Raw genomic sequence first — 25,520 nt, 5'->3', positions numbered from 1 at the left:
ACATGTAACTAAACAAAAATTCGTATGATCTCCGAATGAAACGTGTGATTTCCCTCACCAATCAAAGTTCTTGACAATTTGCATCTACTCATCCAACGGCGATGATGTGATCGACCACCACCACCCACAGACCACCCATCACAAAACCCCCGTGACGCCCTTCAAACCCTTCCCTTTCTACCCTCCCCCATCCTGTACGACGGAAAGGGGGCACCGCAATCCGGCCCACCAATGGCTTCGCTCCACGTCAGCCAACTGCCGCCACGTCAGCGCAGGGTCGAGGGAAAGCGCCTCGCCCGCCACCCCTGCTTCTCTCGCGCTCGCCGCGGGAGATCTCTCGCTTTCCCTCCAAACAGTCTCGCTCGCGACAAGGCGTCCTCGGGCCGCGCGAGGCGCGATGGCGAGTGGCGGCGGCGGGCGGCGGCGGCGGAAGCCGAGGCCGAGGGCGCGGGGCAAGGGTAAGAAGACCAAGTACCTCAGTCTCAGCGACCTCCTGGTCAAGGCCGAGGTGGGGACGCCGCCGCGGTCGCCGGGGGACGAGCCCGCGCCGGCGTGGGAGGAGGCGGAGGTGAAGCGGGGGGACGGCGGGGATGGAGGCGGCCAGCAGCAGCAGCAGGTGGAGCAGTTCGCGCTGCACCACGAGGCGTCCACCCTGTTCGCGGCGCTGCCGGCGCCGTCGCTCTCCGACATCCTCGGCGCCTCCGCCGGCGGCGTCGGCGAGTCGCCGTCGCCGTCCGCGTCGCCGGACGGAGGCTCCGGGTTCACGGGCGCGGAGGAGGAGGACCTGGCGCGGCGCGCGCTCCGGGGCAGGGAGCGGTGGGTGTACTGCAGCAGCGGTTCCTCGCCGACGGCTACCACCGCCACCACGTCGTCGTCGTCGCCGTGCTCGTCCGCGGCGAGCACGGGCGCCTCGGCGCGGTCGCTGCTGCTCAAACTGGACTACGAGGAGATCCTCGCCGCATGGGCGGACCGGGGGTCGCTCTACATTGGCGGCGGCGGCGGCGGCGGCGCTGACAGCGACGCCGCGCCGGAGCTGGGACTCGACGCCGTAAGTCCATCCGCCCCTCGCAAAAGGCACAGCCTTTCGGGTCGCCCGTACTGGTCTTGGAGACGCGGCTGTGACAGTGGTGGCGCCGTCTGTGCAGGTGCTGGTGGAGGTGGAGCCGTCCGAGAACGCCGCGGGTGCGCCGGCGGCGTGCGCGTGGAGCGCACCCGAGATGGCACCGGCGGGGCCGGAGAGGGCAGAGAAGGTGAGGCGGTACAAGGAGAAGCGGCGGAACCGGTTGTTCGCGAAGCGGATCCGGTACGAGGTTCGCCGGGTCAATGCCGTCAAGCGGCCGCGATTCAAGGTGACAACGATATGATATCCCTTTTTGCGTTGATACGCCATCTGATGAGTCAAGGAGCATCACATGGGCTGCGAGCTGCCGTGGTCTCACTGCACTATTAATACACATTAATTCATTACTGATGTGCCAAGACATGAGTTGCTGTGATCTAATTTGTCACACAAATACTGTCTGAATCCATATTTGAACTGCAAAGCGATTGGGTTTGGAGTTGGGAATTTTGGATACCTTGTGTCTTTGGGCATGCATGTCTCCAGCTCAAACAGGATGCTTGAAATTTTGCTAATTTGGTTTTGCAAGGGGAGAACTGTACCCAAAGCATACTTCTCATTTGAGTTCCTATAGGATCTTTTGTCCAACTTTTCTAAACAGAGCTTCTGTGGTTTGCAAATGGGCACAATGGTGTTGCAATTTGTCTGTCAGGAGCAAAACGAATAGTGATAGCTGGATCCACAAACATTATATCCTGTCCAGTTCTAATACCGCATACATTCACACATATGAAAAACAGATGAAAACTCTGCCCTGAATCCTTATCTAGTTGTTTCACCTTCTGACAAGCTTAACATCAACATGCCTTGTGTTTTCTTTCTCATTGCTGCTTATTTTAGAGGAACATTTAATGCTCATAATATGTTGTATCTAAGGAGAATGCATGAACTACAGTGTAAACCCTTTGATTCAGGAAATGAAAACTTTGTAAAAATACTTCATCTTATGTACTTTTACTAGCAACCAGTCTGCACATAAACCAGTATCTTTCCATTATTCCAGTATACTAATAACCCATTTGCTTCACCATTTGTTACTAAATTCTGTTCTGATCAAACATTGCATATCTTGCATTACCGAACTGCAGGGCCGTTTCATCAAGGAACACGAGGAAAGCGAGCTCCAGCCTACATAGCTCCCTTGGCTTCTTTCATCACCGCAAGGATATCCCGCGTATATATACGGTTAGTCGCCTTGTTGTCTTATCCCAATTATTCCAATTGCTGTATCCTCTACCCTGGGCAAGTTGCAAGCTTCAGGCGTAGATCAGTAGATGCAAAGTTATGTTTCGTAGGATGAAAATAACAGAAGTTAGGATGAACCATGAGATCAGTGATTGAAGACCTTTGACGATGAATCTGTTAGTCTTTTCACGATCTGTTCGATCCGAGTTCGGATACTAGTTTGCAAACTGAGAACAAGGGCATGCTCAGTTGGCAGCAAATCAACTTTCCTCTCAGGAAGGGCTTGAGAATTTGATATGTGAGCCATCTGATGAGCACAAAAATGACCCGTGTTTCTCATATCTATACCACCGGCAACATTACTTTGCACGCAGAGTGAAATGGTTTATAGCAGCATTCGCAATTCTAAGGGCAGAGGATCCATTAGTAACGCTGAATCATGTGCCGTTCTTGCAAAACCGGTGCCTGGCACTGTTTTTTTTTCCCAATGACAACCAGCAAAATATGTTGGGTATTCCTAGTGATGCACGATGAGTCTGTTCATTGTTGCATCTTGCATTTCACGAGGATCAGTTCTGATTTGTCAAAAAATGACAATTGAGATGTTGGCAAATGGCAAGGATTCAAGCATTCGAGATTTGAGCTTTCTGGTCAGTGGAAAACTGATGCCTGTTCTTGGATTTACATCACAAGGGGATACATAATTCTTCAGAGCCTGCTTCTAGTACTTGGCACGGGAGCTGCAATTAACTGTCATCTATCCTCAAAAGAAAAAAAAAACTGACATCTTGTAGAACTGTAAACTGCTGCTGTTGCAATGGCAAGAGCATGTGAATTGAGCAGTCGACCTGATGGAGAGGGATCTGTCGGTCCACTCCGTCGTGCCCGTTCTGCTGCACCTGCTAGAGTCAGGGTACTATCAGTCATGTGAGGCCGTTCCCGGGCGGCGAGGCCCACCTGTCAAGCGTTGTCGTGGACTCGGGCGGGGCCACCGGCTGAGAGAGTTGTCTTGTTCCTTTTGGCTGCCACGTCGTCGGTGACGGCTCGGAGGTCGTCGGGCTCCGTCTTGGACCACCGGTGGCGGTTTGGCCGCGTCCGGTGAGCAGCGTGCGAGGTCAATCGATGTGCATGTGCCACGCTGGAGAAGATTTTACTGCTAACCTTTCAATTTTCGTCACTGTCAAAGGAAAAAGACTAGAATTCAAGCTCTGACTTGTGAATTTCCTTTGTATCTATAGGAGCTGAACCGTTAGTCTAAAATTACAGCAAAAATATCTGTAGAATTCATCATAGGTTCGGAGCAGGCCTGGCTGCTTGTTCATGTCTGGGCTTGGCGATGGCCCATTTACGAGCCGTCACATCAAGTGAAAATGCAGGACCTTGTTGGGCCCAATTTTGAATACACATAGATGAGGCCCACGGTCTCTGAACTCGCTGTCCTACACAAATCGGCGGACTCGCGTGCGGGCGGCGTTCACATCGTGATTTTAAATTGCCGGCTGCTAACCAAAGCGTTCGGCAGCAAATTCTTCATCTTCATCGTACGCATCTAAGCAGTCGAGTGATTTACATGTGTGAAGTGTGACAACTTTGGTCTTTGGCCTCCATCGTAGGGAATTAGAAGCTTAATTACCACAGCTCATACTCCCGCAGGTTCAAACTAAGCAGTAAGAATCAAATTTTTGTTGTAGTTCTCTGTTTTGGCACGGTACTTTTATATAGTGAATTCTTGTTGTCCTTTATGATAAATAAGTATAATTTTGCCAAAAAAAGAAAAAAAACAAAGTCAAAAGGCGAAGGGGGAGCATGTGAGCTGGCCACGTTACAGGTTCCCTACCTGGCTACCTCCCTGTACTCTCCACTACATAATTTTTACCCCTTTTTTTTGGCCAAGGAGTACTGCACTGCGTAAAATGTAGCATAATGTATGGCTTACGGTACTGAGTACACACCCAGTAGGCGTTTAAATTAATCGGATCTACTACTGTCAAATCATCACATTTTTACAACTGGGCTCATGCTTAGGTCTCGAGTGTTCATCACTGGAGTGTGTAATTAGGGAGAACAAATCATGAAAGTGCAGCTACCGATTACGTGCCAAACCTGCTCATTAAGCATCTGCGTTGCCATTCCTTGCGCTCCTGATCCATTCTACGAATTTAATTTCCTCGTGACAAGCATCTCTCTCTTTCTCCCCATCATAAGGGAAGGTTGCTTTCCTGATGCTTTATTTTTTTTCCATGCAATGGAAGTTTGCTGCAGGTCCTTTTCAACAAAAAAAAAATGCTGCAGGTGCAAGCAGGTACTGGTATCCTGGTAACTTGTGCTGGCACGTTTTGCCGTTTCACAAATGTAGAATACCACCAGTACGAAAAGGTTCCCCTTTGCCGTTAGCATGACATGTGAATTAAGCTGCCATTCTGTTACATCAAACAAATGCTAGCTAAAATTCAGCCAGTTCAGTTACATTCCGACAGTTCAGGCATGCAGCGCCATCAATGCAGCCATGATCCGACCCTTTTTTTTCTGAAATAAATCATGCGAGGACTCAAAACTATAACATTTCGCCCTTGCCCCTTGTCTCTTTTCTGCCCGTGAAGGCGTGAAGCTTTCTCGCTTCCCAAGTTCCAACAACCCTAACCTAAACAGTGCTGGTATCTGGCTATCCGCGGTGCCAATGTGCCATGCCATCTCTGTATTTTTTTTTTATTTTTTTACTACACAGATTGGGGCAGGCAGATGCAGGTTACCGTGCCATCTCTGTATTTTCTTTAGTCTTTACAGGCAGGTTGGGGCAGGGGGTCCAACGCATGTGTGCAAAGTGTCAATCACCTGCGCATTTCCATGGCTCCCACTCCCAACGGTCCTGAGTTCCTGACCCCTCCATTTTTGCAAGCTGCTACCATCTACAACTCACAAGCACTACTCATCATCAGGCGCATGCACTGCCGAAATCGATCAAAGAATCTTTCCCAAAAGAAGTCCAGAAAGCGAAGAACAAGCAGCAAAGTGGGTGGTCAGGAAAAGAAGGGAAAGCGCATTCCGTTCCTAGCTAGTCATCCTTTCATTCCTTCCTCAAACTGCTTTTCTTGGCACAAATTTAATTTACCCAAATGATTTCACTTCTTTCTCTACCAATTGCCTAGGTACAAGATCGAACAAGACGGATGCATGCGTGAATGGCCACCAAAAAATCACCTTCTACCTACCTAACTACAAGGGTACAATATATTGTAAAACAAATCGAGCACAAAGGAGAAAGAAAGATCAATGCCCCCCAAAAAAATTCCCTTTCAATTTCTTTTGCGTAATTTGCAAGCTAAGATGGATTGGATCGTGTGTGGTGCTTGGTACGGAGAAGAATGGATGGCTACGCTAGGCACTAGGGATGATGAGCAGCGGACCTCTTCTTGCGGAGGATGACCTCGGTGTCGAGGCCGAAGGCGTCGACCTTGGAGACCCTGACGACGTCGCAGCCCCGGAAGAGGCCGACGAGGCCCTGGACGTCGAGCAGATCGTTGGCGGAGTACTTGTCCCCGCGGCGGTGCACGGCGACGTGGAGCACCGCGACGCCGCCGGGGCGCAGCGTGCGCTCGATCTCGGCGGCGAAGCGGTCCGGGTAGAGCGCGTGGTCGAAGACGTTGGAGAACTCGAAGTCGAAGGTGGCGTCGGGGAAGGGCTGCGCGTGGAAGTCCCCCCGGATGACGAGCGGCGGCGCCGGGGCGAGGTCGATGCCGACGGCGTCGGCGACCCCGACCTGGCGCAGCGCGGCCACCTCCTGCCCCAGGCGCGCGCCGACGCAGAGCGCGCGGGAGGCGTTGCGGAGGAGGCCCTCGCGCCGGAGCCCCGCGAAGGCGCGCGCGAAGGCGTCCACCTTGCGGCGCCAGTCGCGGGTCGCCCACACGCGGCGGAGGCGCGGGTCGAGGGTCTTGTTGAGCTGGTGCCGGAGGTAGTCGTCGTAGGAGCGGAACCGGGCGCGGCGCATGCGGATGTGCGGCGACGGCGGGGACGGGGTCAGCGGGACGCCCGCGGAGGCGATGGCGACGGTCGCATCGGCGGCGGAGGGCGGGGAGGCGGTGGAGGTGGAGTAGACGTAGAGGAGGAGGAGCATGGAGATGAAGGGGAGCGCGAGGAGGAGCGGGCGCGCGGGCAGGGCCCCCGCGCGCGGGGGCTTGGGGTCCGCGGGCATGGCGGCGGCGGCGTTTAGGGACAGGGCGGCCGCCGCATGGCGGTGCGGTTGGGTCTGGTGCGGACGCGAGCGACGCTGCTGTCGTGAGCTGTGCGCGATGGGATGGGAATGGGAATGGGGGTAGCGCGATGCGGTGGGCCCGGTAGCCTCCCCAATCTAACCCATGCTCCCTTGTGCTTTATTTCATGGCTTACTTTAATAAACGCTGTCATTAGTGCTACTTGATCATTACTACTTGGTATCAATTTATAAGATATGTACTTCGTATCAACTTATAAGATATGTTTAGAAAATCAATTTACAAGAGAACTAATTAGACTAAGATCCTGTTTGGATTCTAATGCTCATGGATAAAAGTGCTAAACTTTAACATTAGCACTTCCAAACAGTAATACTAACGAGGGTGCTAAAATTTAGCCAAATTTTAAAATAAGAGGAAAATATTAGATGGGGGAAAGGATCTAATGGGTGCTAATCTTTAGCACTTGACATTAGCACTTCCAAACAATATCTGACAACATCATGTCGATGTCCAAAACATGAGATTTGGACTCGTTGAAGAGCCTGGAACCGTCTTTCGTGTGTACTAAGGTCCCGTTTGAATCGTTTAGAGCTAAAGTTTAAGTACTTGCTAAATTCTATCCTATCTAGAATATAGCTGTTAAATTTTAGCACATGTTTATTTTGATCTACGGCTAAATTTTAGCTAGACAATTGATAAAATTTCATTAGCACTTATTAGCTTTCTTCTTGTGCTAAAGTTTAGACACTCTTTTCAGGATTGGCTAAAGTTTAATCTGTCCATTAACACTCCCGTTTAGATAAATTGATGATAAAATCTAATATTTTCACGTATTAGTACTTGGATCCAAACGGATCTCAGCAACACACAATTATAGCCCAAAATAGGTACGCGTACCACCGTGCACCACGCCACCGTCGTCCGCAGCGCGGTGGAGAATTCACTCAAACCAATTTGTGCGGTGCATGAGCTGGTGCATTGAAAGCCGTAGTACGCCTGATGACGTGGAACCCATGGCGGATCCTGATCGATCGTACCTCATGCGTCATGTCTCCTGCACCTGCCAACAACCATCGATCACCTGCCTAGGCATCACGCAAGTACGGGTAATCCTCCTCCAGCTCTTCCTCAGAAAGCACGCCGTTCTCTTCTCTTGCTGGGGAGTCCACAGGACATGAACACCCTGCATGGCTGCAGCACAGCCCCAGGTTAGGATCTGGATGAACAGAGAGGTTTGATGCTGCATTGAAGTACTAATTGTCCGTACCCGAAATTCTCCTGCTTCTAGATCCGCAGAGTTTCTGGCTCCGGGGAACTTCAGTGTTCCCTCAGCGGCGATCAGAATGGTTAACTGCAGAATTTGTAAGATCTAATGTGCTCTCTTGCACTGCACGGCGAATGATGGTTGCTTGACATCCAATATGGGATAAACAGCGACGAGCAATTGCGACATTACATAGGGGTAATTCCATCACAAAAATGGACCATGAACCCATAGACGAACCATGGGAGCAGGACTGTGGACGGCCAGGGGAGGAAGAAATGAGAAAAGAAAACAGTCGATTGTCCTTGGCATTTCCCTATTGTATTTTATAAATATCGATTCATACAACTTCCTTTTCTAAGTTCGAATCAACTAATCTGCCATGACGTAAGATGACACTCGGGCAGCACGGTGCACCCCGCGAATCAGCAGCCACAAACTTTCAAAGGTATGTGGCCGGCACAAAACATTCAATCAGCTACCAAAACCTATATCTGTCCGTACGACGACCTCCAAGAACATTACTCTAGTCATCACACAAGGGTTTCAGATAAGGATAATCCTCCAGCAGCTTCGCTGCCAAAAGAACGTCGTCCTCATCTTGGGGAGTCCATAAAACTTGAATGCCCTGAAATAACAGGCCCAATCAGGAACCAAACATACTTTGAAGCTCTGAAAAATCAGCGTTATGTACGATTAATACCTGAATTCGCCTTGCGGGTATAGAGTTGAGCGTTTCCACAGCTGCTTCCAGATCTGCGTAGTTTCGGACTTCAGGGAACTTCAGTGCTCCATCGGCAGCAACCAGAATGGTTAGCTGAGCATTACGAAATAATCAGAGAAATCAACAAAGAAACACGAGTTCAAAATAATTCTCTAGATAACAAGCCTAAACCGGTTCATAGTGAAGAAACAATAGATAACGATGGTTTTCATGGTAGAATTTTACCATGAGAAGTACACATACCACTATGTACTCGTTTCTGAAGCCATCTGGTTTTCTAGAGTAACTTTTCTTTCTCTTGATTCCTTCCAAGTTGTAGAGGGTTTCTTCATCAAATTTGCTCCTCTCCTCGATAGAAATTTTGTCAAAATGCTGCTCCCATGAGTCACCTGTATCTTTCACATCAACCTAAAATAAATGGTGTGCGAAATTGCAAGATTTAGCGAGTTGCCCTATAGGGGAGGGAGTGCATATAAACAGGATCTATCAAAAAAGGTTTTTTAACATTGGACATGTTTCTTACTGATAAGCTTGAAGAGATACAACAATTATTGTGGCGGCGCAAGGAGCATATGGTCTCTAAAAAAAATGGTCATTTATCAGAATATGATAAACAAGCTACTGCTTACTATGATTCTATTCACGTGAAAACTTACGGTAAACACACAGGTATTAATGGGCAACTCATAATAGCAGTTGTAGACCTAACATGATTTAATAACAATGATTCAACGAAAATATTTTATATACAAGTTTCTGATCAACAATGTGTGGATAGTCATTTCGTATGTATAAACTGTAGTGCACCTGTATCAGAGATGCTGTTACAATCACATTGTTTCTTATTGATAAACAAGATAGTTTCTACAAATACTTCCTCAAAGCAGATAGTTTCTACAGATGCTAACATTTGCAATTCTTGAAATTATTTTTATTCACTCATTTACACAGAACATACAAACTCATGGTTGCAGATATTTGTCAACTTCGCTGCAACCACAGCTATGTATTCCTGCTTCTAATAATTCACCTTTGTATGCAGAACTATAGCAGATTCAGTTCTGCAGTTCCCTACGTATTCTGGAGATGCCTAATGTACTGTCCAAGCTTAAAAGTTTCATGTTCTGCTGCATCGCTAGCATTGATTGTGAGTGCAGTATTTTATTGATATCATGCACTTGACAAAACAATCGGATCCAGTCTGAGCATTTTAACACTACAAGAAAGTGTTTGGTCACAACCAAACTAACAAATTGAAACTAATCTTGAAAGGAGACGCAGATTATTGAAGCACACGAGCTGTAATAATATAGAAATCTGCATTACCTGTCAATATGAACTTATACCATCGTTGATTAGAAGCTTCCACCTTCTCGGCAATCTCGTTCAGATCTTTCTGGAGTGACTTTGCAAGACCCAGCAACGCAACCTGAATTATGACAAACTCCCCATTACTCCACCGACTTGTATAGCACTACAGCGAGTAGTCAGGATTGAATTACTAACTAGTGTCAGCTTGAGTGTCAACTGATCAAGAAATTGGTACAGGGAAAATCTGCAGGACCTGGAGCTTGACGACGGTCGTCCTCGGGCGGGTGTAGTGCCGCACGGCGAGAAACAGGGCAGCCGCGCTGACGGACGCCGAAGCTAGGTAGCCCCAGAACCGCATCTCCGCGTTGCGCTGGGCGGCCGTAGCCACCGAGGGAGGCCGCGCGGTGCCGACGGATACGTGAGTCGCCTCCGCCTGCTGCTCCGGCGAGGAGGAAGTCGAGGAGGACGAGGGCCTCAACCATGACGAGGCGGAAGAAGATGAGGAGGAGGGAGCCGTGCCGACGGATACGTGAGTCGCCTCCTCCTGCTGCTCCGTCGAGGAGGACGAGGGCCTCGACCATGAAGAGGCGGAAGAGGATGATGATGAGGGAGTCGACCATGAGGAGGAAGACGATGAGGAGGAGAACGAGGACGACGAAGATGAGGTCGAGGAGGAGGAGCGCGACGACGAGGAGTAGGAGCGCCCTCCCATGGCGCCGCCGGACGCGGCGAGCGCGGCGTGCGGGCTGGCTGCCGCCGCCGCTGCGGCGATAGCAGCGAGTAGCATAGCGGGATCGACCGGGCTCTTGCGGTGTTCCTCGTCGGGAGGAGATGGCGGCGTGGCCGTGGCCAGGGACGCGCGGCAGGGGCGGAGGTGGCGTGGCTCGCCAGGGAGGCAGGAGCAGGGGTTGGGCGGCGGAAGCGGCGCGCGACGGCGCGTCCTCGAGAGGAGGAGCGGCGAACAGTGCGAGCCGCCGGCGATCGCCATTGGCGGGCACGAGGCGAGGGTTGAGCAAGAGGTTTATGAGTCCTCCGTCTACAAAATTCACCAAAACATATCAACGGAAAAGCTCACGAGCTTAATTTTGGCAGCATTTTTGCAGAAATTTCGTGGAAGACAAACTCAATTCTCGATGAATCAGGGTGCGGATCAGGCCTGATTGGCATCGGACCATCATATGGACGTCTTTGTTATCGTGCTGTAATTCCCGTATTTTCGTAGTTCAGAAGCGGAGAATATTTTCGTATGTTTGTTGGTATATGTTCGTAATGCTGAGCACGGCATAATTGGCTAGAAATACGGTACCCACTAGAAGACAGCACAGCATGCAGGTGCTGAGCTGAAATGCTGATGAAACGATGCCCTCGCAAAACGTCCTTGACGGACCCGTTCTTTAAACCAAAATTTACAGCATCTCATCAATTTTCAAAAGCCATAGATGGATCGAATTAATAGTAAGGAATGGCCCCCCTAGCTTGACGATTGCACTTTTCGAGCCACACATGGCTTGGATCCATCTCAAAAGTACTTGTGTGGAACGGTGTCGAAGTCCTCGTAGTCGAATCTTCCACGATCCCGTCCAGTCTGCATCAAATCCAGAAATTAGCAAACCACGCGGGTAATGGAAAAGGGGGAAGCAAATAAAACTTGTCTGAAACACTTACTGAACTGACCTTCAGTAAATATGCAGGATCGCATGTCATGTTCTCATCAATTGAAGCCAACTTCTTGGACAGAGCCGTCAACCTGGGGGAATTTGTTACAGAATGAATTCAGTCCAAATTAGGCTAACTACGTAGTGCAAGCACTAGGATGGACTACAAAAAACTGAGGTTTCCATGATTCTTGACGTCAATAGTGGTAGAAAGGCACACACCTCTGAATAGAAGAGTCGATATGCTCCACCATCTCAACACTTTTATATTGTTCAGGATCTTCGTGAAAGCTGACCATGCCATCCTTCTGGTTTATGGTTGCATGGATCTCTCCATCTTCAATCTGGGCCATTAGAAATTAGGAAAGACAAAATGTGCCATTTTTCTGTATTCACTAAAACAGGCTGTAGGAAGAACACTTACCATGCGAAGTACATGCATTTCAGCATCCCTTGGTGTTTCAAGTTGAACAGATCTAGCAATATCTTCGAGTGACAGAGTTAAGTAAGTCTGGGTCAGCCTTTGGATGTTTCGTTTGTACATTGAGGAGAGCACTTGCTTCACCAGCCCTAGGTTGTTGTCCTGCCAGGAACAGGGAGGAGTCGATAATTAGGGAAATCAAATACATGCATCATTTGCCAACTTAGCTTACTAAGCATATAATTATTACAAATATGAAACAGGCAACAGGTGGTTTCAAACAAGGCAGCAGCTAGTGTTGCAGGCAAAAAGAAGACAATAGTACAGAAAATGGCAGCTGAAGCAGGCAGAGAAATGCTAACCGATTGAAACACAGCTGCATTTGATTCAATGAATATCTCCAAGTCACTGTAGCGACCATTGCCATAGCTTGTACAAAGATCAACATAAATCTGAAAATGTTAATGGAAGGAGATTAACATCATAACAGTTCTAGACCAACTAAAAGGGCATCCAGGGAGTCAAAAGGTTGAGGTTCTATCACCAATACGAGAGAAATCTACCATATATGTTAGACTTAGAGCATGACAAGTGGTCAAACCAAAGAGAAATGTCAGCACTGATTATTTCTACAACTTACTAAATATCAGTTCGTGATTAAAAGTAAAAAGTTACAAAATATAGTTCATTATTGTCCTAAGTTAGGCAAAGAATGGCATATATCACTTTAGGAAAAATTACACTACAAGTAACAAAAACAAGGATACTTCACCATTGTTAGGCAAAGAATGACATGTATCAATTTAGGAATAAATTACACTAGAAGTAGCAGGGCTAATGTTTTTGACATATCATAGCATAGTTCATTCATATGATGATTTTGAAATTAAAACTAGGTGGGATGAGACCTGGGCGTGATTTCTCAGATTTCTTTGAGCAGTTGCAGATGTATACTTCGGAAATGATGGGACCTGTTACACAAATTAAATTCATGATTAGCCAATTCAACTTAAAACAACATCTCCTTTGAGTGCAAAGATATAAATTACAATAATATTACATATCAGATTGAGATCTATCAACACAGTAAAACTAAGAATATCCAAATCACCTCGTCGGTGATGTCTAGCTGATTAGGTGTTTAACTCTCACAAACAGGTAAAATCACACCAATAAAACAAGGACATACATTGAGTAGACAAAAAAAATTATAGAAGGTAAAAACCAAGTACAAATGTTGGTATCCTTAGCTAAAATTGAATATCAGAAATACCATGATTTTGAAGAATAAAACACATCTTAGAATTCAGATATAAAGAGGCATTTAGTAAACTGTGGAGTGTATCTGAACATACCAAGACAGAAAAATATTGATCACAAATGTCCTGACTAATTCTGTCTGCTTTGTGCATCAATTTGATGTTTCGTTGTACATGACCAAGGAATCTAATAACTCGATCTAGCAGCGGGTGCAGGATAATATAAGTTTGATATATGTTATAAAGACTTGGTTTGAAGACTTCTTAGGCTGTTCAAAATCTTGAAAGCAGCATAGAATTTGGTATTAACTGTGAATTGCCCATATTTCTAATTGGCATAAAGACCTACAATAAGTGAAGCAGAATGCTAGTTGAATGGTATCACATCTTTTCACCTTAAAACTAGAAGGAAAATAGTAGTTATACCAACTAGCAGAAATCCACTAAGCTGGGAGGAAAATACTTGTTACATTTAAAAATAAAGGTAGCAATGATGTCAAATATAGGTCTTATTTAGCAATTGCTACATCTAATAAATCTAGTGGGGAATAAACTTGCTAATTTGCTATAACTGATCATCAGGTGAATTTCCCAGAAAAGTGTATCCTCTAGGTCCGCATTAACATGTACATCTGTAGAGAACGGCGGAAGCATACCTGTCCATTCTGAATGAGCGACACAAGGATGTACTTCTTGTAAGCTTCCACAGCAATCGCATTCAACGATGACATAGGGGCAGTAACAGCCTGAAAAACACCGCAGTAAGCACTGGACACAATCCAAATCCAACAGGGAACTGGCATAGGGGCCTCACATTGTGAAGAAGCTCCAAAGCTTTAGGAAACTTCTTGAGCCCAATGTATATCATCCCTCTGCGACGGAAGGCAAGCTCGTAAGCAAAAGCCACGTGGGCTCCAAAACCATAAATAAAGCATGCAACAGTTTCGATTGAGACCCATAGTAGCAGTAGAGGAACAAGTCCTTTGGCTGGTCAACTTCAAATATGTCGTCTTCCAGGACGCTCAAGCCAGCCTTGTACTGCTTCGCCAGCAGGCACAGGAGAAGGTAGTCGGCGTGGACCGGGGTCAGCTGCTCGGGTGAAGCCTGGATCTTACGCACTGCCGCACGCAGCGGGGCAATCCCCCTGATGGGGCGGTTGATCTGCATGACCTGATCCTTGAGCACCTTACAAACATTCAGGACTGCGCATAAAACGAGGTTAAAAATCGTGAAATTCCACCCCGTTGCCAACAGAAACACTAAGGGAGTTAGAGCATTGCGATCGGAATCGATCTTAAGATCAAAACGGCACGCACATTTGTCGGGCGCCAGGCGTATCTGGTCCGACGAGCACGCGGTGAGGAAATCGGCCATGGTGACGAGGAAGTCCCCGCCGCCGAAGTCCCTCAGATTGGCGCCCGAAGTCGCGCACGCCTCCCTGCAGCGAACAAGGGGGGAAAGTTAGGGGACCAGAGTTTGGGGGGAAGACGATGGTTCCGAAGGTCGGGGGCTAGGGTTCGGCGAGAGGGGCGGACGGATGGAGGGAGAGAAGCGCCGTACAGGAGGTAGAGGTAGCCTAGGGAGTGGGCCCCAGGGCTGAGGTGCGCGAGGAAGGGGACGAGCGCGGCGGCGTGGGCGCGCAGAGAGTCGCCGTCCGCCTGCTTGAGGAGGCTGTGGAGGTGCGCCACCTCCTCGGGGCTGCCCGAGAGCCCCTGGATGTGCGCCACGAGGGCCTCCAGGGACTCCATCAGCTTCGTCGCCAGCGCCGCCGTCGTGCCCGCCCTCGTCGTCTCCGAGGCCGCCGCCGAGAGGTGAGGTTTCGCCTTCGCCGCCCTCCGCCTCCGGTGGGGTTTCGGGGTTTGGTTTGCGTTTGCGCTGCGGCGAATCGCGTGGCCTTGGGGTTTGCTTGGGCTGGGAGTTTGTTTTCTTTCTAGGGGTTTCCGTGGGATCCAGAACGTCGATTGGCCTCGGGATTTAATCTGCGCCGTTGATAAATTCACATAATTCCTACCTTACATGATCAGCTTTCTGAGTGAGTTTGTCCCCTCGCATGGATTGGATCATCACTAGGAACCAAAGTAACCAGTGAAACACACGGGACGACGGTACATGAATGCGTTTCGATCAGAAAGAAAAATTTGGCCACACTACTCTGATTGTAACATACCAAAAACAGACCATGCTCAGTTTATCACAATCATCAAAAAGACGAAGTTTGCTGTTCTTTCGATTCTGTTGCCCTTCAGAGACTCTATGGAGTTTCAGAGTTCAGAAGGCCAGGGGCTCCTTGCAGCTTCAGAAGGCCGTTCTGTTAAACACTAAAACTTCAACAAATCCTTCTCCCTTTTGTCATCACATATGTAAGCTCCAGGGTTCCAAAAGAGCAGCCAATATTAACATCACGCGCAGAACAAGACATCTGGTGAAATGATGTGGACAGAACCATAATGGACTAATGGAGCAAGAGAATATAGCACAGGTGCAAAACATCAGCACCATGGAGCCACATAAGCGAGTACGCTTGCACTTGCAAGTCCAAAACTCTCGGTTACAGCCATATAAGCGCGTCTGCAAAATCGCTTACATTTTATCTATAGTAACAACAACAACGAACAAAAAATGACATAGCCGACTGACTCCCTCCGGAGCCAGAACCCACAAACATAGGGATATTAGATATGCTGCAGGCAGGATCGAAATTCAGACCCTTAGACTCTACTCAGACGTAGCACGAATAATATTTACACGGTGAGTTTGTGTGGCGTTGGGGGTGCATCCAGATGCTGGAGGTGCAGGGCGGCTACAAGCCCCTGCCATGTTTCCCCAGGGCGAGCCGATGTCTTCAGTTCCACAATTTTTCTCTGTTGCTTGTAGTAATCTTCAAGTTGCTTGGTCTGCATGATGAAAATTCCATATCAGAGATCACCCAAACTGAAAACCTCATACATAGATCATCACGGTTTTCCAGTCAGAACAATAATAATGTAATACCCTCAAATCATAAGTTGAAGAATTTTGGTTTTCTTTTTTATTTTATTTTGAGCAAGTTTGGAAGGCCTAACATCTGGTCACTTCGCCAGTATGGACAAAGTTCTAGGCATTCTTCGATATATAAAGAAAGGCTGAGACAAATGTTGACCATTACCTGCTTAGCATAAGTACGCATCCTCTCCAACCTTGAGTCTTCGAGGCCTAGAACACTTGCAGGCTCTACCTGAGAATGCCATGTATAGCTCCCAACACAGGGGCTACAGTTCGTAGATGCTGATTTGCTGATATCAAAGAGCTGACCACAGTGGGAACATATATCACCCCTTGACCACTTCTTCATGAAACAGTCATCAGCACATTTGAAATTCAGAACCAAATCAATGTCGACAATCTCATCAAGAATCTCCTGAAACATATGAGTTTATGAACATATCAGAAATGATTCTACTCACACCATGCTGGAAGTAATTAGGCATCTTAACCACTGCGCTGGTTACATGGTACCAGGATGAAACTAAGTTGTCTCGAATACAAGGTAAATGGTTACTTACAGCTTGCATACGGGTGCGTGGTATCCCATCAAGAATGAATCCAGTTTCACCCTTGTTGTATCCCTCCTCAAGCCGCTTTGTCAGCAATCCAAATATGATGTCCTCAGGCACAAGCCTCCCTTCATTTACCGAATTTGCTATCTGTGCGTAAGAAACAAGACCCAGCTCAGCCCACTTCAAAAGCTCTTAAACATTTCCTTAGACAAATTAGTGTATTCAGGTAAGATATGTTTCTAGAATGATTCTAGTTTCTAGTGTGAGAATTAGACTCTACCCAACACTATCCGTTTCTTCTTGTTTTGTTTTTTTTATAACAAACACTAACGGTTGAGCTGTGCGAAGAGACTGCAGGGAACAGACATATGCAGGGTACAACAGGAGGGCAAAATGGGAAGGCTGCCTATGCAGGCTGCAGCCGACACAAGACGGCAGGATTGGAATCTTCCACACTACCCTAGCTAAGCTAAATACCCAAATTACCCCCAACCTCTTGTGGACAGAGACAAATTACGGAGCTGCTCCCACAGCCGTCCACGAAGGCGAGGACGCGGGGAAAGACATGGCAGCACGCTTCTCTCCGCACCATGAGATTCAATCATCATCCAATACTTGCCCCAGAAAAAAAAACGAATTGTGACCTTTATACAAAGACTGGGGAATCGTGGCCAACGGAGGAAATGCTTGGCTTGCAAAATACCTGTGGGAATAAGGAAAAGTTCGATAAATTGGCTGGTCCGAAGAAAAAAACCGTGGCTCTGCACAACCTGAGGCAACTATCGCGGAGATCATAAGAGCCCACAGGTATGTCACGAGAAAATTTACAGAAGTACCAAAAGGCGGCCACAAGACATTATCTAGCCTAGTTTAATCGATCGGGAATATTGGGTGAGACGGCTTTCCATAAACACCAGAACTCGCCTAAAGGGGGAAATCCCAAAATTTCTGGAAGAAAAAAAGGATCCTCCAACTGTGCTGGAGGAAAGCGCGACTTGGATCGCTCGAATCAATCAAACCACGCGATCCAGGCTAGTGCCGCGGGCAGGACCCCGAGATCGCGAAATCACCCGAGAACCCGATGCAGAGCGACCCGATTCCGCACCGAATTGGACCGCAGGGACGCCGCCGGGCGAGTGGTTTTCGAGAGAGGGAGGGGACGGGGCTCGAATCCGACCGACCTTCTTGTAGAGCTGCGAGGCGGGGTTGAGCTCCTGCCTGACGAGCGTCCCCATGGAGATGTAGGGCACGGCGAGCACCTCCGCGAGGCGCGCGGCGTGGGCGTGCTTCTGCGGGCCCGGGCGGCCCATCACCACCCACTGCACGCCCCGGGGCGCCCCGCCGGCGGGGTCGGTCCCCGCGAGCGGCGCCGAGGCCCGCGCGCGGCGCGCCTCCTCCTCCTCGTCCTCCCAGTCGGACCAGTAGTCGTCCGCCAGGGCCGCCGCCGAGGCCGCGAGGCCCCGGTGGGCCGGGGCCGGGGGGAGCTCGCGGCGGGAGAGGGATCGGGCGGCGAGCCGCAGGAGGCCGGCCATTGCTGGCGGCGGCTAGGGTTTGCGGGGGCGTAGGGTTTTGGGGGCGGGCGAGTGGTGGGGGCGGATGCGGAGCTCGTGGCGGGGTTTTTATTTGGAAATGGGAAAAGGTGGAGGCGAGGTCGCGGCGTTCTGGCTGGCTGGTTGGTGAATGGTGATGGTGGGCTGCTGGCGACCTGGCCGTGGCTGGCTAGTGGCTCTGGCTCCTGGGTGATCCGCAATCTCGAGGCGGTTAAACGAGTGATGTTTTGGTGTGATCCGCACGAAATTTGAGACGAAAAAACCCTCAAATTTTGAACGGTCTTCGTGCGAATTTTATTGTCATGTACGTTTAGAGCAAGATCAATTTGACGGCAAGAGTTTAAATCTCCATGTCATTCACGCATTAAATTTATGACCATATATTTTTTTTTATAGAGATGGAAGGATTATTTTTTTCATCTTGGAAACTTGCCTGAAGGATAAACAGGACTTGCGCATTTCTCACATTAAGAGACAGAAAATTGCGGGTTTCTCTTAGTTTAGAGCACTTCAGGGCTCATGCTAGAAAAGGGTTCTAACGGCATTTGAATGCTGTAAGTATATATTTTTCTTTTTGATATTGTCAGTAGCTCTCTTATCTGATTTGTTAAAATAAAAGGAAGTATACATAAGTATTGCTTTCGCTTTAAATATATTTTCTATTTTCTCCTAAGAACGTTTGCGTAAGTGGTAATAACTAATAATTAATTTCACTATCAGTATAAAAATGACAGGTGGCACGGTCCTTAAGTATGTTTCGCCCACGGTCCGAGCTTTAGCACGAATCCATATTTCCTGCCAAAGTTCGGCCTAAAATTTCCCCCACCACAAACCAGCCAGTATTTCGGCCTAAAACATACTCGCCCCGCCCGGCCCGTTTGGGACGGCGAGAGCCCAAGTCGGCCCATATTGATCAGACTGTGTGGACCGAGTCGGCAATGACGCTGGGCCGGACCCCCGGGCAGGCTGGCTGCTTTTTCGACGCGCCCTGATGGGCTGTGAAATGTGAACATCACACATTACGTGGCCTGTCAGAATCAGGCGCCTTTTGGCTCGCACGGCCGAAGTTGACTGAGACGTCGACAAAAGCGCATGGATCCCTTTTTTTAAAAAAAGCGCAAGCATTTCCCTGCCAGCTCAGCTCGTGGCTTCACTTCATTGACCATCCCGTCTGAGGTCGCCGAGTTTAAATTTCTAGCATTGCAAACGCGTTCAAGTCCAACACGCACATGACAAGATTGCTCTTTATCCAAATTTTGCAAGGTCATTCCAAGAATCGTGACGAACACTACACACCGGCATGCAGCAGCTACATCTGTCAACACTACATGTACACATGGAGCTACGGAACGACCCGGCGACGACGAGCGCCTATGGATCGGAGCTCATCGGCGGGACGAACGGATCGATCATCGCCGGCCTGGCGGGCGGCCATGGCGGCGGCGGCGAGCATTGATCGACCGAGCTGCTGGTAGTAGTCAGCAGGCCTAGGTTATTAGCCGAGGCTGCGGACGAGCGTGGCGAAGTCGCGCTCGGAGCAGCACGGGATGGTGAGGCCGCCGGGGTGGCAGTGGTGGTCGAGCCCCAACTCCTCCTCCGCGCTCTCCAGCAGCGCCACGAACGACGGCTGCTTCAGGATCGCCGTCGGCACCACGAACCGCGCCCGCGCCTCGCCCACGTACACCGCGAAGTGCCCCCGCGGCACGCCGCCCCTCGCCAGGTGCAGCCGCGCCATCAGCTGCTGCAGCTTGCCGCCGGCGCCCATCTCGCTGTCTCTTGCCGGTTGCTGCTGCACGACGTACGTGTGCTCACCGGCAGTTACTGGAATCCGGTCGAGCTCAGAGAAGAGGACGAACACTGTGAATGGACTGAAGAGGTCGTCGTGTTGAGGCGTGGCCGTCTATGGTGTTGCTGCAATTCCGCAACGGTGGCGCCCTTTATATACTGCAGCTGCTGGGGGGTGGGAGCTCGATCGGTCGGGAGCTTTTGCGATGAGCGCGTTGTAAAAGCCTGAAAGGGAGGAGGATGCTCGTTCCCTGCTCCAGGGTGTGTGAGGATGGACAAGGTCACATGACGGTCCTATGATGCGTTGCTTTCCCAGGTTAGGTCAGGATAAGCCTAGATTTGCATGCATGCGGGCGTGCTTTATTTGTTTATCCGTAGCTAGTTCAGCTGCCTTTCACCACTGTGCCGACTTGGATAGGGATGGATAATGCAGGCTGCAACTGCTAATCTCATCAAACTGTTTTCAGGCAAGATTTCTTCATGTTATCGTTGCCTTCGGTGTGCCGACTTTGTATTGGATAATCCATGCTGCAGTTGGAATTTCATCATGTTTTAAATCGCCGGCTAAGTCGTGTAGCGGCAGGGCTGTCGTTACGGCGTTTAGCGGGCTATAGCCGGCATTTAGCGGGTTATAGTCAGTTTTAGCGGGCTAAACGCTATAACGGCTGCTCTTCCTAGTAGCTATAGCCGGCTTTAGCGACAGCTACAGCCGGCTATTTAAAACTTTGGATTTCATACTGTCGATCGTTGCAAGTTTCGTCAAGAGAGGTTCAGAGCTCTGACGAAGCTTGCATTCCAGCTGAGAGTGAGTGTGCATTCCAGCTCAGATGAAGCTTGCATTCCAGTGTGCCAAGTACTTACTGGCTGCCTCGGTGTAACATTCAGTTAGTTTGTTCTGCACTTCTGAGGTGACAAAGCCCGGTTAAACTGCATCCTGAAGAAAGTCTGAAAATCCCAGTGATTCTCTGAAAGTTCAGTGCACGAACGCCGCAGGAGGGCGTAGCTGTCTCGCTGCTGACCCTCCCGCGGGCGAAATAAGCCGGCAAAAATATCTGGACAGGAACTGGTGGTTGCCGCTGCGCTCGCATCAAGCAAGACTGGCAGGCCCCTGCCACACGCCGAAGAAATCTCTTCTCCTTCCACGCAACTTGCCGCCGCAACTGTACACCCAAACTGGACCACCTCACCTCCAGGTTCTCGTCGAGACTCAGCTCGTGCCCGAATGGCGGGGGGACACGGCCGCATGGGCGATAACTCCAGAGCGTCCCAAGAAGCTAGTTGCGTTCTCGCAGGGCTCAATCATTCGATCGCCAGACAGTGTGATGGCGGATCGGAGATGATGCCACGGCAGGGCGGCTCGCCGTGGTACGGGCCCGGGCCGAGAGGTTCAGAGAATTCAGTGGCTATCGGGCTGGAAGAAGAGATAAGGGTCGCACGCTTGGGGAGAAAAGTTCAGACAGAGGAGGCCCCAAAGGACACCTGATGCTGGAAAAGGTTCAGAAAATTCAGTGTCAGGGATCCATCGGCGGTCTGGACCATGGCATTCCCGAGCGATCGTCGATCTGTGGCCGGGGATCGTCTCGCGACGCGCGCGCCTCATCCGGATCGCGGCCCGTTCGCGCGTGAGGCTTCCGCGCGCGAGAGGTCGTCGTCTCTCCCGCTCCGGCAAGGTCACGCGGCGTGCCGGCCGGCGAGGTAGGTCGAGGTGCACCTGATCTAGCTAGCGGCTCCGGCCGGGCCAACTTGCCCGGATCGGATCGAGCGAGCACACCTGGTCGGACAGCCAGGACGCCGCCTCATCCTGATCGGGGTCTCCGACGCGTGCAAGTCGCCTCCGGCAGGCCACGCGGCATGCCGGCGAGGCCGTGTGGATTGCGATCCGGCGCTCCCGGCCAACGTGCTCGGTCACCTGTGCTCGTGGAATGGGGCGCAGACGCGGGGATTGGCATGCCAAGTGGCACGCGCGGTGCATTCAACTGGTTACTTGTAGTCTAGTGCTGCCGGAATGCTTCGTTCAGTGCATTTAGTCAATTTTTTTTGGCTTTATTTGTACTCCCATTAAGCTGCTGAGTAGACGGAGAAGGAAAAGGGCAAAAATAAATAAAACAAGAAAAACATGCGTTTGCCGGGAGTCGAACCCGGGTCTATTGCTTGGAAGGCAATTATCCTAACCGTTGGACTACAAACGCTTTGGTTGTACGGAATTTCCAGGATTTTTGTACAATGGTCAAGGTGTATCATATTTCGTTCTTCCCTTTTTGAGGACAGTGGGGTGCCATATCTTATATAGAAGTTCATGACCGTGAAGAAAATGTGCAAAGTCCTAAAGTCAATGCTCAACTTTGGTAGCAAAGGGGGGAAAAAAGGAAAAATGATGCTGAAAAAGCATCTTGTAAACCACAAGGAAAGATAGGTATTCAGATGCGCGACAATATAATGGGATCAGGAGAGGATCTATGCCGCGGGATAAAGGTGCTAGAGCGGCTAGACCGATAGAGCAAAATTGGGACATGAGCAATTTAAATCAGTGCGAATTTCTAGCGCGTGTAGGAGGCGCACATATGCGGATGCATGTGAGGCAGTAATGTATGGTGCTTCCATATTTGTAACTGTATCATTATTTTGAAAACTTGAAAAATAAATCTTCTAGGTTTTCAAAACAGTGAGGCGGCTGATTTTGCTCCTTTTTCAAACAGAAAGAAAAAAGAATTTGAAAGCACTAGAGTTTCTAGCTGAGCTGACCTTGACCAATTTGTGTATGTCGGTAAGTCGGTTCGAGACCCAATTCGGGGCTGAAAGCCCACGGAAGATGTGACGCCAGCCCATAAAACAATTCGGGCCACCCTACCCATTTCCTTCCACCAAGCCGCGAACCCGGCCGACCCATATCCCTCCCCCTCACCGCCGTGCGCACCCCCAAACCCTAGCGCAGGCACCATGGCGGCGGCGGCGGCGCAGCAGAAGATCCGGTGGGGCGAGCTCGAGGAGGACGACGGCGGCGACCTCGACTTCCTCCTCCCGCCGCGCATCGTCGTGGGGCCCGATGAGAACGGCCTCAAGAAGGTCATCGAGTACCGCTTCGACGACGACGGCAACAAGGTCAAGGTCACCACCACCACCCGCGTCCGCAAGCTCGCCAAGGCCCGCCTCTCCCGCAGCGCCATCGAGCGCCGCCAGTGGCCCAAGTTCGGCGACGCCGTCAAGGAGGACGCCGGCTCCAGGCTCACCATGGTCTCCACCGAGGAGATCCTCCTCGAGCGCCCCCGCGCCCCAGGTCTGGATCCCCCCGCCCTCCTTGATCCGCTGCCCCCATCACTTATCTGTTGCATCGTATTTTTATTCATCATCTCTTCTTTCTATTGGTAGCAACTAGACGCGATCAGTCTATCTCAGATGTTTCGAGTCATCTTATAGTTCTACTACTGCAAAGATGCAGTTTTTTAATGAAATTTGGGGACCTTTGATTGCTTTGTTCACATGTTCCTCTAATCTAGGTACATAGGGTTTGCGGTATCAAACATTTCTAATTAGAATGTGTAGGAGCACGAAATTTGTTCATGATTTTATTCATTCTATGCAATTGCCTCTTGAGTGATGCAAGAATAGTGTCATAGAGCACTTGAAATTACCGTTTTATTCTTGCTGATCATTATTTTTCATACTGGTGACACCTGTTGTTGCTTAGTATGTTAATAGAATTACAATCAGCACCCATTCAACAAAATTGTGGCAGATCATTTTTTTTTTCTGTTTCGCCTCAAAGACTCGAATTCCCCATATTTCAATGATTGTGATCCCCATATGGTGCAGTTGTAGCACCAACTGCAAGTTATCTCAGTATTAAGGATTGTTATGTTACAACATACATGAGCTCCTGAATTCTCCGGTACCACAAAAATCTAGCGTGACTGCCACATTTCACACCAGTTCTTCTCGATTTGCTTACTAATTCTCTTTCCAACATTCACAAATTCAGGCATATTTACATTTGTCAATACCTGCTAAAGCATTTGACATCTAAATAACGTACATCTTATGGATACAGACATGTCATTCAGGCATTGTTAACGATCTGCATTAGTTTTCATCTTCTTTTTGGTTGTGGGGCCTCTGGACTGTGGCCTGTTTTAAACTTTGGTAATCTTATTATCTTTATGCCTTTGTGCTCATATATTTGTACTCGACTGTAGGGAGCAAAGCTGATGAGCCAGCTGCATCTGGTGACCCACTGGCTATGGCAAGCAAGGGAGGTGCTGTTCTCATGGTTTGCAGAACCTGTGGCAAGAAGGGCGACCACTGGACCTCAAAGTGTCCCTACAAGGACCTTGCACCGCCAACTGAAAGTTTCACTGACAGGCCCCCGACGTCTGACGGCCCTCCTGCCGCAGGCGGTCCTGTTAAGGGAGCGTACGTCCCCCCAACCATGAGAGGTGGCGCTGATAGGAGTGCTGGAGATGTGATGCGCCGCAGGAACGATGAGAACTCTGTCCGTGTGACCAACCTCTCGGAGGACACCCGCGAGCCCGACCTCCTCGAGCTGTTTCGCGCGTTCGGCCCGGTCAGCCGCGTCTACGTCGCGGTGGACCAGAAGACTGGGTCGAGCAGGGGGTTCGGCTTCGTCAACTTTGTGCACAGAGAGGATGCGGAGAAGGCGATCAGCAAGCTCAACGGTTACGGCTATGATAACCTTATCCTCCGCGTCGAGTGGGCAACGCCGAGGCCCAACTAGTGTTTTTCTTTTTGCTGCTACTATCTAGAGCTGCATATTTTGGGGAAACGTTCTATATTGCTATGTCTCGGAATAGTATTTGTGTCATGCGCATATGCCCTGTCGTAAAAACCTGCTGTTATGTGTTGTTTTTGTTGGACGAGAATAATTATACTCGCTGCTGTGTTTTTGCTGTCTCTGCTGACCATGCAAATGGGAACCCGTGTTGATTTGCATCTTTGTTCGTTCTGCGTTAGGAATTGTGTACAAAAGGGATACTGCCGTGTGGAGTGAATTGCGAAGATAAACACTTCGGCAAGCGCTCCTTTCCAGTTGCTCGAGATTTGCAACGCGACTGTCAGTGACATTCCAATTGCCGAATGCAGGTAGAGACATTATTTGTCTCGTCTCGACGAAGTCAGATCACAGGTAGAATCTGGAGCAGTTTGTTAGGATTCGTCTGGCTGGCGTGTACGAGATCATGGTCAAATGCGCGCCTCCTAAGTTTAGGGAGTCTGTTAGGATCTCATTTGATCCCCCACACGATCGTGCTCGCTGGCTCGCTCGCACTAGAGTGACTTCATGCGCCCCCCCCCCCCCCCCCCCCCCGCACCAACACTGAAACAACACTCCTCTCGATCAGCTGCTTCTCCTCTGACGATCGCGTCGCGCGAATGGACCGACCGATGGCCGCCGCGCCCGACGCCGCCGTCGGGATGGTTCCTGCTGTCCCGGCGGCCTCGAACGCTGTCGTCGGCGAAGCCAGGAGGAGGCTGCGGTGCCCTGGGTGC

General features: G+C 49.8%; 6 protein-coding genes and 1 non-coding gene across 12 annotated transcripts; 2 read left to right on the top strand and 5 right to left on the bottom strand.

Annotated features, from left to right (window-relative positions):
• Positions 1 to 286: 286 nt before the first annotated feature.
• On the top strand, positions 287 to 2,494 carry LOC112896716. Its single transcript, XM_025964826.1, has 3 exons — positions 287 to 1,048; positions 1,146 to 1,349; positions 2,209 to 2,494. Exons 1-3 carry the CDS (start codon positions 398 to 400, stop codon positions 2,254 to 2,256), a joined length of 903 nt encoding a protein of 300 aa, XP_025820611.1. The 5' UTR covers positions 287 to 397; the 3' UTR covers positions 2,257 to 2,494.
• A 124-nt stretch (positions 2,495 to 2,618) lies between these two features.
• LOC112896718 lies at positions 2,619 to 6,652 on the bottom strand. 3 transcript variants are annotated; one of them, XM_025964828.1, is made up of 2 exons: positions 5,710 to 6,652; positions 2,619 to 3,482 (listed from the first exon to the last, which is right to left on the bottom strand). In XM_025964828.1, exons 1-2 carry the CDS (start codon positions 6,492 to 6,494, stop codon positions 3,470 to 3,472), a joined length of 798 nt encoding a protein of 265 aa, XP_025820613.1. In that variant the 5' UTR covers positions 6,495 to 6,652; the 3' UTR covers positions 2,619 to 3,469. The 3 variants fall into 3 exon arrangements, with proteins under 3 accessions (XP_025820613.1, XP_025820614.1, XP_025820612.1); XM_025964829.1 differs by lacking the exon at positions 2,619 to 3,482 and adding an exon at positions 4,750 to 5,211 and having other exon boundaries at positions 5,710 to 6,651; XM_025964827.1 differs by lacking the exon at positions 2,619 to 3,482 and adding an exon at positions 5,197 to 5,227.
• Positions 6,653 to 8,044: 1,392 nt separating this feature from the next.
• LOC112896715 (COP9 signalosome complex subunit 3) lies at positions 8,045 to 15,072 on the bottom strand. 4 transcript variants are annotated; one of them, XM_025964825.1, is made up of 13 exons: positions 14,711 to 15,072; positions 14,467 to 14,588; positions 14,106 to 14,352; positions 13,965 to 14,022; positions 13,807 to 13,896; positions 12,800 to 12,862; positions 12,254 to 12,343; positions 11,895 to 12,053; positions 11,693 to 11,814; positions 11,490 to 11,562; positions 8,748 to 8,912; positions 8,484 to 8,597; positions 8,070 to 8,408 (listed from the first exon to the last, which is right to left on the bottom strand). In XM_025964825.1, exons 1-13 carry the CDS (start codon positions 14,896 to 14,898, stop codon positions 8,307 to 8,309), a joined length of 1,593 nt encoding a protein of 530 aa, XP_025820610.1. In that variant the 5' UTR covers positions 14,899 to 15,072; the 3' UTR covers positions 8,070 to 8,306. The 4 variants fall into 4 exon arrangements, with proteins under 4 accessions (XP_025820609.1, XP_025820610.1, XP_025820607.1 ...); XM_025964822.1 differs by lacking the exons at positions 8,070 to 8,408; positions 8,484 to 8,597; positions 8,748 to 8,912 and adding an exon at positions 11,181 to 11,400 and having other exon boundaries at positions 11,481 to 11,562; XM_025964823.1 differs by lacking the exons at positions 8,070 to 8,408; positions 8,484 to 8,597; positions 8,748 to 8,912 and adding an exon at positions 11,181 to 11,400 and having other exon boundaries at positions 14,711 to 15,060.
• A 531-nt stretch (positions 15,073 to 15,603) lies between these two features.
• Positions 15,604 to 18,354, bottom strand: LOC112896173 (probable adenylate kinase 7, mitochondrial). Its single transcript, XM_025964088.1, has 4 exons — positions 17,868 to 18,354; positions 16,693 to 16,833; positions 16,296 to 16,547; positions 15,604 to 16,044 (listed from the first exon to the last, which is right to left on the bottom strand). The coding sequence occupies exons 1-4, from the start codon at positions 18,216 to 18,218 to the stop codon at positions 15,892 to 15,894; spliced, it is 897 nt and encodes a 298-aa protein (XP_025819873.1). The 5' UTR covers positions 18,219 to 18,354; the 3' UTR covers positions 15,604 to 15,891.
• Positions 18,355 to 19,547: 1,193 nt separating this feature from the next.
• LOC112896849 (auxin-induced protein 15A-like) lies at positions 19,548 to 20,131 on the bottom strand. The gene has a single exon (XM_025964973.1). The coding sequence runs from the start codon at positions 19,999 to 20,001 to the stop codon at positions 19,732 to 19,734; it is 270 nt and encodes an 89-aa protein (XP_025820758.1). The 5' UTR covers positions 20,002 to 20,131; the 3' UTR covers positions 19,548 to 19,731.
• A 2,007-nt stretch (positions 20,132 to 22,138) lies between these two features.
• Positions 22,139 to 22,210, bottom strand: TRNAG-UCC. The gene has a single exon. It is a non-coding gene; the product is annotated as a tRNA-Gly (tRNA).
• Positions 22,211 to 22,873: 663 nt separating this feature from the next.
• On the top strand, positions 22,874 to 24,926 carry LOC112896845 (eukaryotic translation initiation factor 3 subunit G). The gene is made up of 2 exons (XM_025964969.1): positions 22,874 to 23,295; positions 24,212 to 24,926. The coding sequence occupies exons 1-2, from the start codon at positions 22,959 to 22,961 to the stop codon at positions 24,748 to 24,750; spliced, it is 876 nt and encodes a 291-aa protein (XP_025820754.1). The 5' UTR covers positions 22,874 to 22,958; the 3' UTR covers positions 24,751 to 24,926.
• Positions 24,927 to 25,520: the final 594 nt, after the last annotated feature.

The sequence above is a fragment of the Panicum hallii genome, chromosome 6 (genome assembly GCF_002211085.1).
Source record: "Panicum hallii strain FIL2 chromosome 6, PHallii_v3.1, whole genome shotgun sequence".
NCBI classification, from domain to species: domain Eukaryota; kingdom Viridiplantae; phylum Streptophyta; class Magnoliopsida; order Poales; family Poaceae; genus Panicum; species Panicum hallii.
This window is presented reverse-complemented; position numbering and strand designations above follow the sequence as displayed.